Source organism: Brassica rapa, chromosome A01 (genome assembly GCF_000309985.2).
Source record: "Brassica rapa cultivar Chiifu-401-42 chromosome A01, CAAS_Brap_v3.01, whole genome shotgun sequence".
NCBI lineage: Eukaryota > Viridiplantae > Streptophyta > Magnoliopsida > Brassicales > Brassicaceae > Brassica > Brassica rapa.
The window spans coordinates 22189777-22202777 of NC_024795.2; the positions used below are offsets into that span (position 1 = coordinate 22189777).

Below are 13001 nucleotides of genomic sequence, written 5' to 3' on the forward strand. Positions count from 1 at the left end.
GATTTCAAACTTTATATCAATGATTTGAGAGTTAAATTTGTTAATATCTACAACTATTTTAGCTAAAATAAATTTTTGACTCGCATTTTTTTTTAACATTATAGTTTATCTGATTAAAGGATCCATTTTACTTACTAGCTCCTCAGTAGCATTCTCTAAACTGTAGGATAAAGATAGTAAGTAATGTTTAAAAACAAAACAATCAGCATGTTTTGGTCTAATTGGTTTGGTACCGGTTTTATGAAACCACCGGTTAAAAATTATACCAAAATTCACGTCAATAAAAAAGTGTCGGTGGCTGAGACCATGCCCAATGCTTTTGTTAGCGTAAGACTTCAACTTCAACAATCAATAGTGACAACAACACTCGCCTAGAGATAAACTTTCACTACAAAAGTAATCACAAGGGGGAAGTGAGATTTCATATTTGAGGAAGATACCTTGTCTCTATCTGCCCCCACACCACACTCTCTTTGTTGGACTTTCCTTTTCTTTTTCTTTTCCTTTTCCTTCCTTCCTTCTCTCTGTTTCAACTCTGTTTTCACGATCCAGTTTTGTAAGAAAGTACTAGAAATGGGTGTGGATTTGAGGCAAGTGGTTGCTGGTATTCTCACCATCACCATGTTTGTGATGCTCGGACAGATGCTTCATCGAGATTACTATGATTCTCTTCAGGTATCTTCTCTGCCGACAACTTTTGTCTTTCAAGCAGATCTAATTCATTTGATCAGTTGCACTTTCTTGATTTGTGCGTTAAAGGGTTTTCTTGAAAAACAAAACTTTCCATTTTTAGATAAAAATGTAGATTTGCATGAATCAAGTCAAGAGTCAACAGTGAAGTCTTTCAGCTGATCATTGATTTTCATCTCTTTTAATTTGGTGTAAACTAATAGTGCATGAAACTGAACCTTTTCTTCTCTACTCACAGGAGAAAGCTCAGGGAGATGCACATGATATCGAATTCGAAGGATCAAGAGTATCTGTGAAAGATAGTCTTGTGGGAGCCTTAGAAGGAAATAAAGGACCTTGGATGGATGATAACAATGACCTTAATCCTTGTTGGCCAACATTACTATCCGGTATGTGTTTGTTTTATAATCAGACTCTTTCTTATTTCCATTTGTGTAGTTGATTCTGGACTATTTACTAAGGACTAAATGTTGCAGATGAAGCGGTATCATCAAAAGGGTATGTTACATTCTCTCTAACGAATGGTCCTGAGTACCATATCTCTCAGGTATGCTTTATGAAAAGTTTGATTCTCAGTTTGTTAAGTCAACCATGGTTTTATTCAGATGTGTTGTGATCTTCTTCTGTTTGTGTTTGTGTGGTTAATTCTAATTTCATGTTTAGATCACTGATGCTGTAATGGTGGCAAAGCATCTTGGAGCCACACTAGTGCTTCCTGATATAAGAGGAAGCAAACCTGGTGATGAAAGGTTATAAGAGTTGTTTGTCTATGGTCATGATGACATTTATGGTTTTATAATTTGTTTCTAAGATCATTGTATGGCTTATCAGGAGTTTTGAAGACATTTATGATGCTGATAACATAATCAAAAGCTTGGAAAACGTCATCAAAGTCGTCAAACAATTGCCTGAACAAGTATCTCTAAGAGACATCGCCATTGTTAAAGTCCCTACAAGAGTTACAGAAGACTACATCAAAGAACACATTGAACCCATCTTCAAGTCCAAAGGAAACATTCGAGTCGCTACATACTTCCCTTCTGTCAACCTGAGGAAATCCTCACAAGACGGCGAAACCGATCCTGTGGCTTGTTTGGCAATGTTTGGTTCCTTGGAGTTGCAACCTGAGCTGAACGCAGTAGTTGAGTCCATGATTGAGAGGTTAAGGACTCACAGCAGGAAATCAGATGGCCGTTTCATAGCTGTTGACCTTAGAATCGAAGCACTCGAGAAGAAAAATTGTCATTCAACTGGTGTGGGAGGGTCCAAGACTTGTTACAACGCACAAGAGATTGCTGTGTTCTTGAGGAAGCTTGGATTTGCTGGTGACACAACCATCTATCTGACTCAGCCTAGATGGGACAGTAGCCTCAATATCCTTAAGGATATCTTCCCAAAAACGTTTACAAAGGTGTGTAAGAAAACAAACATTCTTTACTCCAAAAAGTTCTCTTACCATGTTGCTAATGTTTTTGTCACTTAACAAATGGCAGGAGGCAGTAATGCCAGCAAGTAAGAGATCAAAGTACCTTGAATCAGAGAGTTCTGAGTATGAAAATGTTATTGACTTCTACATAAGCTCAAGAAGCGATGTGTTTGTTCCAGCCATATCTGGTTTGTTCTATGCAAACACAGTTGGGAAAAGGATAGCTTTGGGTAAGCCTCAAGTGCTAGTTCCAGCAGAGATCTCTGAGACTTCTTCCCTTGCTACAGATTTCATCTCTCCTTACATCTCAAAGAAGAACCACTTGGCTTATTCATGCTTTTGCTGAACCTTGTCACCTTTTCTAAAGTGATCTCTCCAAACATGGGCTTTCTCAGTTTTCACCAAGTGTAAGCTATATTTAATTTGATGTTTTCTCTGTTTTTCTTTATTTAAGGTTGCCTTGTGTAGGAAAGAAAACAATTGAGGTTTACAATTTGATTTTGTTGGCTTATATCCTTTTGCATTTTATATATTTTGTTCAATAGTATGAAACACACAATATTTGTTTGTAAGATTGATTTTAGTGTGGAGGGTTTCTGATGAAGGAAGAATAACCATGTGATCTTTTACTATGTCCATTGGTCCTTAAATCTAGTGATGCCATGTGAAAAGTAGATTGAGCTTGTTTACAGACAGAGAGCAAAGAGTTGTGGTTGGTATGAACACAGAGAATCCTCCATGTTAAACAACACTTTTTGAAAACCCAAAGACTGAGCCAAACTCCCATTAGTACAACCCCAAATCAAATTCAATTCAAAGTTGCACCTTTACATCATACAAAAAAAAATCTGAAAAAAGGGACAAAAGAATTGGATACATTTGTAATATACTATTACCATTTAAAAGAAAGAAAGAAAGGTTTAGCCATTGTCACTTGTTATTGCTTCTGTAGTTGCAGTATGAGGAAGATGAATATCTCTAGTAATGTGTTTATGCACTTCTTGAGGCTCTGTATTTACGGAAGGGTTTCTTGAAGTAGACGCTCATCGGAGTCCTGGGTACAGGAATCAGCTTCCCAACAACTGCTAGTGGCCAGCTGCAGAGAGACAACAAATTAGTGATATTTATGGTTTCTACATTTCATTTCAAGTTGGAAAAAAATGGACATACCTGACAAGTCCAATAACAATAGAAGCAAGCCATAGCTGCCAACTCAGTGCAACTGTATGAGCAAACTCTCCAAGGAAAGTAACAATGATTATCTGCATTTCAACCACAAGAGTTTACTATCATATGCTATCAAGTGTCAAAAGACTTTTGTGTTATTGTCTTACCTGAAGTACAAAAGTGACTCCAACAATTGCAACAAAGAGAGGGTTCTTAGATACTCCACTGAAAACATTCATTTCATCAGGTTTCCTTGCGTTGAACTCGTTGAATATCTGAAAGACTTGCATGATTAAACCCAATTCCATATGATTTAAAGAATAAAGGAGACGATAAAGAGGAGATGGTTTGCTTACTTGACACATAACAAATGCATTGAATATCATAGTGTTCTTCACTTCCACAGCATGTGCATGGTTGCTGTCTTGGCTCAAGCCAAGCACGCTCAAGCCTGCAAAGTTAAGAACTAGGAGGACAGCCACTTGGTAAAATGACTGCAACATCCCCCAAAATTATAATTTCAGCAATATGCACTCTACAAAATGTTTTAGTAATAAATCAACATCAAGATAGTTTTTTCACTGAACAAGTCACCTGCACAAGCAAGTTTCTCCACATGATGTTTGTTATTAGAGGTTCCCTGCAAATCAAGAACCATACATATAAACCACAATATATCTAATTTTGTTTCACTAAAATTTTCATGATGTTATATACCTTCTTCCAACAGGGGTTCTGTGCATAAGATGATCTGTTGGTGGCTCTGTAGCCAGTGCAAGTGCTCCAAGAGTATCCATAATAAGGTTGACCCAAAGCAGCTGTATCAATGAACCACCATTGTATTTCTTCTGTACGCCATCTTCAAAGTATCTTAAAATTTCTACCATCCAGGGGGAAGGTTAACTAACCTGTACAGCCTTTAGAGGAACGTCACCGGAAGACATTGCTGCTACAACATTGATTATAAGAGCTGCAACATTCACAGTAAGCTGGAACTGTATGAACTTCTGAATATTTGCATACACAGAACGGCCCCAACGAACAACCTGAAACAGTACAAGAATTGGCATTATAAGAAAAAGGCATAAAGAATAGCTATGGAGGTATACACTAAGACAAACCTTTACTACTGAAGCAAAATTGTCATCCAAAATGATAATGTCTGAACTCTCTTTAGCAACTTCTGTTCCTGATATGCCCATAGAGAGACCTATGTCTGCCTATAACACAAAGCAAAAAAAGATAAGTCAGATTTGGAAGTGGAACACAAAACCTAATATAGCCTGTATCATCACCAGTGATTCTAACCTCGTGGAGTGCAGGAGCATCATTAGTACCATCACCAGTGACAGCAACAACATCTCCGTTTTTCCTTAGTGCTTGAACAAGTAAAAGCTTGTCATTAGGAGAGGACCTACCCATCACCTGCATTTTACCCCCCAAGTTAATATTTGAACTATAGCATCAGTAAGGTCACATGATCCTTGAATGTTCATACCGTGATTCTCTTGGCTACTTGTTCTCTCTCTTTCTCAGATAGCTCACGGAACACTTTTCCTTCAATGATAGTAGGCTCAACAGCTTCTGTATCTGAAGCAAGTATACCACACTCCAAAGCAATTGCTTTTGCTGTCTGAAGATTGTCACCAGTCACCATACGTACCTAGATAACACTCATGTAAACATCAATACCATATTATAGCAACATTTAACTGCCGTTATAGAGGCAAGGAGCCTACCTTAACACCAGCACTGGTGCAAATTCTCACTGCTTCTCTGACACCAGGACGACAAGGATCCTATACAGAGTAAAAATCGTCACATAGTGAACACATAAAACAAACCTCAAGTTAGCTTTTCAGCATGCCTACCTTTATACCAACGATAGCAAGCAAAGTCAACTCATCTTCTGGTAAACTCCATTTATCCAAGTCCTCCTGTTCCTTGGGAACTTTGTTCAGCTCTTGTGTTCTGCATGCAATAGCCACACATCGCAGGCTATTTTTCGCCATGGCATCAATAGCAAGTCTGAAAAACTCCTGTAAAAGTAATTTCCAGAACAGAAATGTTATTGATGTTTGAGATGAGACCAAAGTATAGGAAAATGTTTTAGTCCTCCTAAGCTAGAGTGCCTTTCAAGTGAAAATTTATAGATTTTGTGTCACCTAACCTTCTGGCTATCAATGGGCTGCAGAGTACCATTTGAGTCCATGTATTGTGTACAGCAACCCAGAACTATCTCCGCTGCTCCCTTCCAGTGAATGAAAACTTCAGAATCACCCTGCAGTGAGTTAATATATAATCTTGATCAGCTCCATATGATACTTTGGAGACTTTCCTCATTGAATGGCGATGAGAAGGACAAGAAATTACTCTAAGAACAGCAACACCTCCACGCTTTTTTTCAGAGTTGAAAGGAAAAGCATGGATGATAGCAGACTCCGACCTGATGGTATCAAACTTCATCCCCAACTGTAACGATAGCTTTCTTTAAATATATATATGCACATACATAAGAAATATATGTCAAAGAGTAAGCAAACATGTGATACCTTGTACGCCCAAGACAGAATAGCCTTCTCTGTAGGAGATCCAGAAATCTCCACCTCTCCACCATCCTACAGTAAATTACAACATGAGCACTAACCATCCATCATTTGATATCCTCAGTATGAGCTTAGAGACACCACCTTGGGATGAAAAACGTTGCCTGTAGTGTTCTGTGCCACTCCTTCACTTATTAAGGCAACAAGTTTAGGGTGGAGCCCAGAGGGGTTGTCTGCTACATCCATCTTTGATCCTCCAGCATAAGTCTCAACCACGGTCATCTGTAATTTTTTGGAAAGTGGTAAAATTAGCTATCTACAAACATCATTGATGCTGAGTTTTTTTTACTGGATACTGACCTGATTCAAAGTCAAAGTTCCAGTTTTGTCACTGCAGATTGTTGTTGCTGAGCCCATGGTTTCACATGCTGAAAGCCTCCTAACCTGTTAGCAAATGAAAGGTGGTCAGACAACAATCAAGAAGAAATAGCTAAAGCTAGAGAAGAATTATATTTGATTCTTACCAAAGCTTTGTCTGCCATCATTTTTCGCATTGAGTAAGCCAAACTATTCACATGGAGTCAAGAAAAGTGTATCAATAACTACAATGTAGTTAGATACTTTCTGAGTGGATTATATTAAATAAAACTTACGTGAGGGTAACTGCTAGGGGAAGTCCTTCAGGCACTGCCACAACCACAATAGTGACCTAGACAAATGCTAGAGTTATTTGAAATGTCTTTATGTATAACATAATGACGAATGCAGAATGAATACTTACTGCGATTGTAAATATCTTTACACAATCATCTACAATGTCACTGATACTAGTCGTCCCTTTAACAAACTGGGTTGCTCCACTAGAATCTTGGGTAGTTCCGGTAAAATATCTGAAAAAAAAAACAACTCAAGATTATAGCTCTCAACATGCCATGAAGTTGTAAGCCAAAACTTTTGTTCACCAATATTACCTCACAAGAAGAGCTACAAGTACAACAAGAGCCACCGTGAGCCCCACTATACCGATGAAGGTTGCAAGACCATTTAGCCGCACCTGTTACAAGATTACCAAAAAGGAATGGTTAGGCTTCTTCAAGACATTGTGGAGACCATAAACAAAGTCATCAAAATAAAATACCTGCAAGGGGGTTTCTTCACCAGTATCCTCTGAGATACTTGCCATCAACAATCCCCATTCAGTGTTGATTCCAACACCAGTAACCTGTTAAAAGAGTCCGAATGAATAACTACTAGAAAAGAAGTCAGGCAAAAGGACAAAGGCCTCAAAGATTTACCAGCATACTACCGACTCCGTCAGCTACTTTACAGCCAGACATTAGAAAAGGAGATTTTTGATCCTTGTTGACCTGCAACAATGGCAAATGTTAGCAAGTATAAAGAGAAAATGAGGCACATAATTGAACAAGGATGAGCTCACAATCTTGCTTTCACCGGTCATGCTAGATTCATCAATAGCAAGAGAATGACCACTAATTAGCACTCCGTCCGCAGGGACCTGGTCACCTATTCTAAGAGGTATAACATCTCCCACAACAACATCATAGATTGAAATCTTCACTGTTCTCCCTCCTCTCATGACCTGTAAGAGTTTTCATGCATCAAACTGTCAGCTCCAAACCATATAATTTGCAAACAATCTATAAAATGTTAAAGCAAGCACCTCTAGTTGTATATTCCGTTTTTCATCATTGAGGTTTTGAAACTGAAGAGATTGGCGATAGTCACTAACAGCTGAAAGAATCAAAAGATAAAGCTTTAAAGAAAGAATCATCCTCAAAGGATCAAGAACGTAAATAAAAGATGTAGGCAATACATAGACGAAAAAGAATGGTCATACCTGTAACAATAATAACAAGCAAAACTGCAAAAGCAATGCTTCCACCATCAAGCCAACCTTCTTTCAAACCCTGATGTAAGTAGTAACCAAAAGAGATTTAAGCAGACTAGAAAATGAGTTAGTTGGTAATTTGGAACATTAAAAAAGGAAAAGAGAAACATATACTTCTGTCTTTATTCCCAATGCCAATGATGTTACAGCGGCTATGATCAAGATGATGAGAGTCAAATCCTGCCATGCTTCCCAGAGGAACATCTATTGGACAAGAGAAAGTTATAAACGTATGAGTTATGAAAAAAAAGTTAAGGAAAGAGTGTTAAAGAAACCAACACAAATGCTTACATAGAAGCTCTTCCCCTTCTTCTTAGGATAAGTGTTGGATCCAAATGCATTCTTCCTATCTATCACTTCTTTCTCATCTTCCTCGATTCCTTGTTCCAGATTTGACTTCAACTTCTCTGCAACACCTTTGACCTAAAAAGGTAGTAGTTAAGTAATCATGAAGCCTTGCCATTTATAGCATACAAATGAATGAATGCAATATGAGACTAACCCCTCCATGTTGCTGCAAACTGGACATGTTTTGGTTCCTGGTCATTGACACAAGTTTCTCAAGGTCAATGTCGAAGTTACCAGTTGAAGCTGATGGAGTTGATGATGATGATGCAATCGCTGAAATCACAAAAAAGAAAGAATGATTATTTGAGGAAACAAAAATAGAATCTGATCTGACTCATCTGGAAGAGAGTCACATACCACCAATTTGTTGTTCTCCAGCCAACTTAAAAAGCAATGCTGCCTGATTCAATAAAGCAATTTACTGATGTATGAGATCAAGAAACATGGTGATGAAATCAAAAAAGTTTCATCAAAAATAAGAATATATATACCCTAATGACTTGAGCATGAGCTCTGATCATCCTTCTACGACTCTCATAGTGTTCTTCTTTATTGAGATCCAAAGTGTATCGAAACCGACGTGATGCGTTCAGTACAAGTGCCGCTTGCTGCACAAAATGTAATTAATAAAGATCGAATCTCTCTCAAGCCACGCAACCATTTTTAAGGAAAGAGAATCAGGATGACATTACCCTCCAGCGACGGAGAGATTGGGCGGAGGCGTTCTTGGTGTTATCAAGGTCGAAAGGATCATCAGGATCGTGTTCAAGCTGTTCGTGGTGCTCATCTTGTGTTCTGGCTGATCCTCCAGCTTCCACGTCGTCGTGTCGTCCTGACATTGACGTGGGGAGCAACCCATTGCTCGAAGACGTAGTGCTCATCCTCCCTTCCTTGCTCTCTCACCCCACCTCTTTCTCCCTCCTCTTTTCAAGAAAACCACAAAAGAAAGGAGAAAATAGAAACAACCTTCTTCTTCTGATAAAGGTCAGGTCGTTCGTTATTAGTTTGGCAAGAGAGAAAGCCAAACTAGTGAGAAGGAGAAGGCAACAAAAACCTAAAAAAATATCTCTCTCTCTTAAGCTTTTTCTCTGTCAATCACAGAGAAAAATAAAAAGAGAAACTAACTTCAACAACAACAACAAAACTCAAAAACAAAAGAGACACAGAGAGACAGAACTCAATTGAATGACGACATTGTCTATATTTGGTCTGGTTTTCGCAAAAATAGCGGAAAGTTCGTTTTTCTTTTTATGGGAAAGAGAAGCACATGAATGAAGAAGAAGAAGGATATTTTCCCGGGGGAAAGAACATGGTACCATTATATATACTAACGTGGCTTATCTTTATACAATCTCACATTTCATTTACCATTCTTTGTTCTCAGATCTAACTACATAAAAAAAAATATTATTTCTAAGCTCTATTTGACTGAAAAGAAAAAAACATTTTATCAAATTAACTTAATAAGAAAACTTATCAAGAAAATATAAAAATGATAAAGAGGATAGTGAAGTTGGAGAGAAAGTTCGTCCATGACAATGACATGGTGAACGTGTGTACGACGTAAATATCTCTTGGGTTGCACGACATATAAGTATAACCAAATCGTTGTTTAAATTATCTACTAATTAAATATAAAAATGTTTTATTGTGTGTCAATAAAATTTAAAAAGCTACAAGAAGTTCACTGTTTCTACCTGAGGAAAAAGATAAATAAAAAGACTTGTGAAACAAATCAAACATACAGAAGAGACTGAGCAAATATGTTTTATTTGTATCTCTTCTCATGAGTGATCTTTCTAAAAATTATACAACAACAGATTATGAGTGTCCCAAAGAACCCTCATCAACCAAACTCACATCGTTTTTTATTGCGTACAATGGGTTTGTTAACTCACTTACTCTCTCACTGTGAGTTGCTAATGTCCCCAGCTAGCTCAGCCTCAAGAATTGATTCCTGCAACAATGTGATCGAGAAAAAAAAGTTGGTATCTTAAAGAGCAATTCACTCTCGAAACTTATCCAATTCCTTTCAAGCGATATAGTACAGAAGAAAAAACTGATGTTTCTCACTCACATCAATTTTATTTGCAGGCAGATTCTGGGCTGTTGGAGGAGGAGGGGCCTTGGATAAGTCCCTAAGTGCCCCCTGAAATTATCAAAGACAATGTTACTGTTTTGTTTATAAGTGATCACTGAGACAACCAAGTGTTAATAGAAAATGAATAACGAAAGTGTTATTTAGCTTACCTTGTTTGCCCACATTAGTCCACATGCATTACAAAGTGTTCTTGGCCCTTCAGGTCCACGTCGCATCATTGGAGTTGACTTCTCACTGGTTCCACAGTGCCGACATCTTTTTAACATGTTCACAACCGTTAGAAGATGGCAAAAAGATCAGACATGAGCTTTTGTCAACCAAGTACACACCAAGCTATAAATAACTTCACCATCTATAAAGACTTAAAAAGGTGACAACCGTTCTAATAACTCCAGGTTTGAAATGGGTGATGCTTTGATAATAACTATATGATTCAGAGTTGAAGCATCTCCCAAAAAGTTTATGCAAGTGAAAAAGAAACTCCCAAAAACAAAAACAAAAACAAAAACAAAAACAAAAACAAAAACAAAAACAAAAACAAAAACAAAAACAAAAACAGCAAACAGCAAACAAATCAAATTATTTCTATGTTTTAGTGTTGGTTGAAGCTAATCTAATAACAGTTGTAAAGAGTTTACAGAAGTTATTCAACTTACAAAGCCTCTGGCTTCTGAGCCTCAGTCCCTTCCAAGGCCCAGCTCTGGCCTGATCCCCAATCCGATCCATTGGATGCAGAATCCTCATTGCTTGACTTGGCAGATGTAAACTGACCTTTCTTACGTTGCATTCTGCATGCGGAAAACCAAAACCTTTTATAGTTACAAAACAGTGTATCTCAAAAGATGGGGATATAAACAAACCCTATTTGTTGATTTAGACTCACCTCAATGCTACCTCCTTCCTGACAGTGTAGCGAATTGTCTTATCAAAATTCCTCCCTTTTCTTTTCTCCCTGAATCTGAGCAACGAGGCTTGCCGCTGCGGGGCACTAAACCTTTGAGGAGTACCAGATAGACCCTGGTACATACATTTGTCAGGCGATAAAATCGAGTAGTAAAACTTATATCCTCCCATATATGGTATTAAACAAGTCTTTTATTACCAGTACCCTATTGTTCTGATGAGGTGATCCTACGTTTGTCGGGACTGTATTTGGTACTTCCCTTCCTCCAAGTAACAAAAGCACAGCTTGAACCTGCAGTAACAAATATCAACGAGAGCTTTATTACACAGAAAAAAAAAACACCAACCAGCTGCTAGAAGAAGGGAAGTCACCTTCTCAGGCAAGACACGGTCAAAAACATAAACTTGTCCCTGAAAGGACAAGGTCAACTGATCTCCATTTTCACTGCCACGGTCCACAACCTCACCGCGATGATCAGATGTGTTGCCAAGGTGAGAAGGAATGTCTGCCTCCAGTCCCTCGTTCATCACATCATCAGCGTGCTGCTCATCCATCATACCGTGATGATCATACTGCACGTGCATCGAGTGATTTGGATCTTGAACTCCACCGCCATTGTGCATTCCACCGTTGTTTCCATGAAGGTCATCATCCATGGTCTTTTTTTATTCATCAAGTGTCACCCCCAAAAAGACATTCAAAGAAAAAAAAAACAGAACATTATTTAAGACTCTTTTTTCAGAATTAAAAAGCTAGACTAAATTGGGGGTAGGTAAATAAAAATCACATTAAGTGACATCATTAACGGTTTGTCACAAACTGTCCCTACTGAAACCGATTTGGAGTTTTATGATATAAAGTAGTATGATTCTTATTTCCAGAAATGAAAATTGGTCTCTTGAAAAGTTATTACAGAATATATAATTAAAACTTGGAGATAATCAATCTCACATAACAAGAGTTAAAACACCTTAAACCCTAACAATTAATTTTATCCAATTCCAGCAATAAAAGCCACACATTAATCAGATCGGATTGGAAAAAAAAAAGTCTCAACCTTTGAGAAAAGAAGATCAAAACTTTAGCAATTGCAAATCATAAAAATACAATTGCTGCCAACTAAAAAAACCCAAGAAAATATAGGCAATTAATTCCACCATACAGTATCCTCTTTGAGAATTGAATTTTGACTTCGACAAGCAACAAAAAAAAAAGAAGCTTAGGTAAAAAAAGGGAACCTGTTGTTTCAGAGGAAGGCAAGCAAGAAGTGTGGAGGGAGGATGGTGAAGTGGGAGCAATTCACACGGTTAAACGGAGGATTTGATTATCCAAGGCGATGCCGGGAAGGGGGCAAGCGAGGAGAGGCGAGCGGAAAAGGTCCCTCTTTTTATTGATTTTTTTAATTTTGTTTTTGATTTTTTTATCCCTTGTCTAATCACTAATGATTGATATATTTTTTTTTAAAACATTTGGAAAATTATAAACGCTCAGTCATTTATCGACTAATGGGCATTGTAGTCGAATGTCGTTATCTTATGTCGGCTTAAGCCTGTTGAGAGAAATCACCAAAATCTCTCCTAATCAGCTCAGCCCAAGTCAATATCAGCCCATTATTAGAAGCCCATTTGACCTAATCTTGAAGCTAGGTTTTCTTTTCCATCAAAAGTCTTATATACTGATTAGAAAGATTATTAATAAATCATTCATACAATTAAGTTTTTTTTTTGCTAAAAATGTAATTATCATTTCAAGAAATGAAAGATGAGGGTTACAAATAGTTGTTAGCCAAATATAAGACCTTTGGAACTAGTTCCATGGCAAAAAAGAAATGGAAACAAAGACAATCATACTTCTTCGGATTAACTTGGTAACAAACATGAGAGAAATAACCGATACAAACTTGAAGAACT

General features: G+C 37.6%; 3 protein-coding genes across 4 annotated transcripts; 1 reads left to right on the top strand and 2 right to left on the bottom strand.

Moving 5' to 3' along the window:
• Positions 1-318: 318 nt before the first annotated feature.
• LOC103835351 (protein MANNAN SYNTHESIS-RELATED 1) lies at positions 319-2688 on the top strand. The gene is made up of 6 exons (XM_009111508.2): positions 319-675; positions 929-1079; positions 1167-1237; positions 1354-1439; positions 1522-2101; positions 2184-2688. Exons 1-6 carry the CDS (start codon positions 574-576, stop codon positions 2460-2462), a joined length of 1269 nt encoding a protein of 422 aa, XP_009109756.2. The 5' UTR covers positions 319-573; the 3' UTR covers positions 2463-2688.
• A 165-nt stretch (positions 2689-2853) lies between these two features.
• Positions 2854-9720, bottom strand: LOC103835362 (calcium-transporting ATPase 9, plasma membrane-type). Its single transcript, XM_009111519.3, has 32 exons — positions 8779-9720; positions 8578-8694; positions 8444-8486; positions 8241-8359; positions 8030-8161; positions 7853-7942; positions 7688-7757; positions 7511-7581; positions 7268-7429; positions 7125-7196; positions 6968-7051; positions 6801-6883; positions 6611-6719; positions 6483-6538; positions 6354-6396; positions 6190-6273; positions 5974-6111; positions 5836-5901; positions 5657-5755; positions 5454-5564; positions 5155-5322; positions 5023-5082; positions 4782-4946; positions 4592-4708; positions 4405-4503; positions 4192-4329; positions 4001-4101; positions 3878-3923; positions 3640-3777; positions 3451-3558; positions 3287-3378; positions 2854-3212 (listed from the first exon to the last, which is right to left on the bottom strand). Exons 1-32 carry the CDS (start codon positions 8965-8967, stop codon positions 3107-3109), a joined length of 3276 nt encoding a protein of 1091 aa, XP_009109767.2. The 5' UTR covers positions 8968-9720; the 3' UTR covers positions 2854-3106.
• Positions 9720-12638, bottom strand: LOC103835371 (GATA transcription factor 24). 2 transcript variants are annotated; one of them, XM_018654220.2, is made up of 8 exons: positions 12330-12638; positions 11463-11750; positions 11290-11382; positions 11071-11204; positions 10844-10975; positions 10337-10442; positions 10164-10235; positions 9720-10043 (listed from the first exon to the last, which is right to left on the bottom strand). In XM_018654220.2, exons 2-8 carry the CDS (start codon positions 11745-11747, stop codon positions 9993-9995), a joined length of 873 nt encoding a protein of 290 aa, XP_018509736.2. In that variant the 5' UTR covers positions 11748-11750; positions 12330-12638; the 3' UTR covers positions 9720-9992. The 2 variants fall into 2 exon arrangements, with proteins under 2 accessions (XP_018509736.2, XP_009109780.2); XM_009111532.3 differs by having other exon boundaries at positions 9837-10043; positions 11296-11382; positions 12330-12567.
• Between the last annotated feature and the right edge of the window lie 363 nt (positions 12639-13001).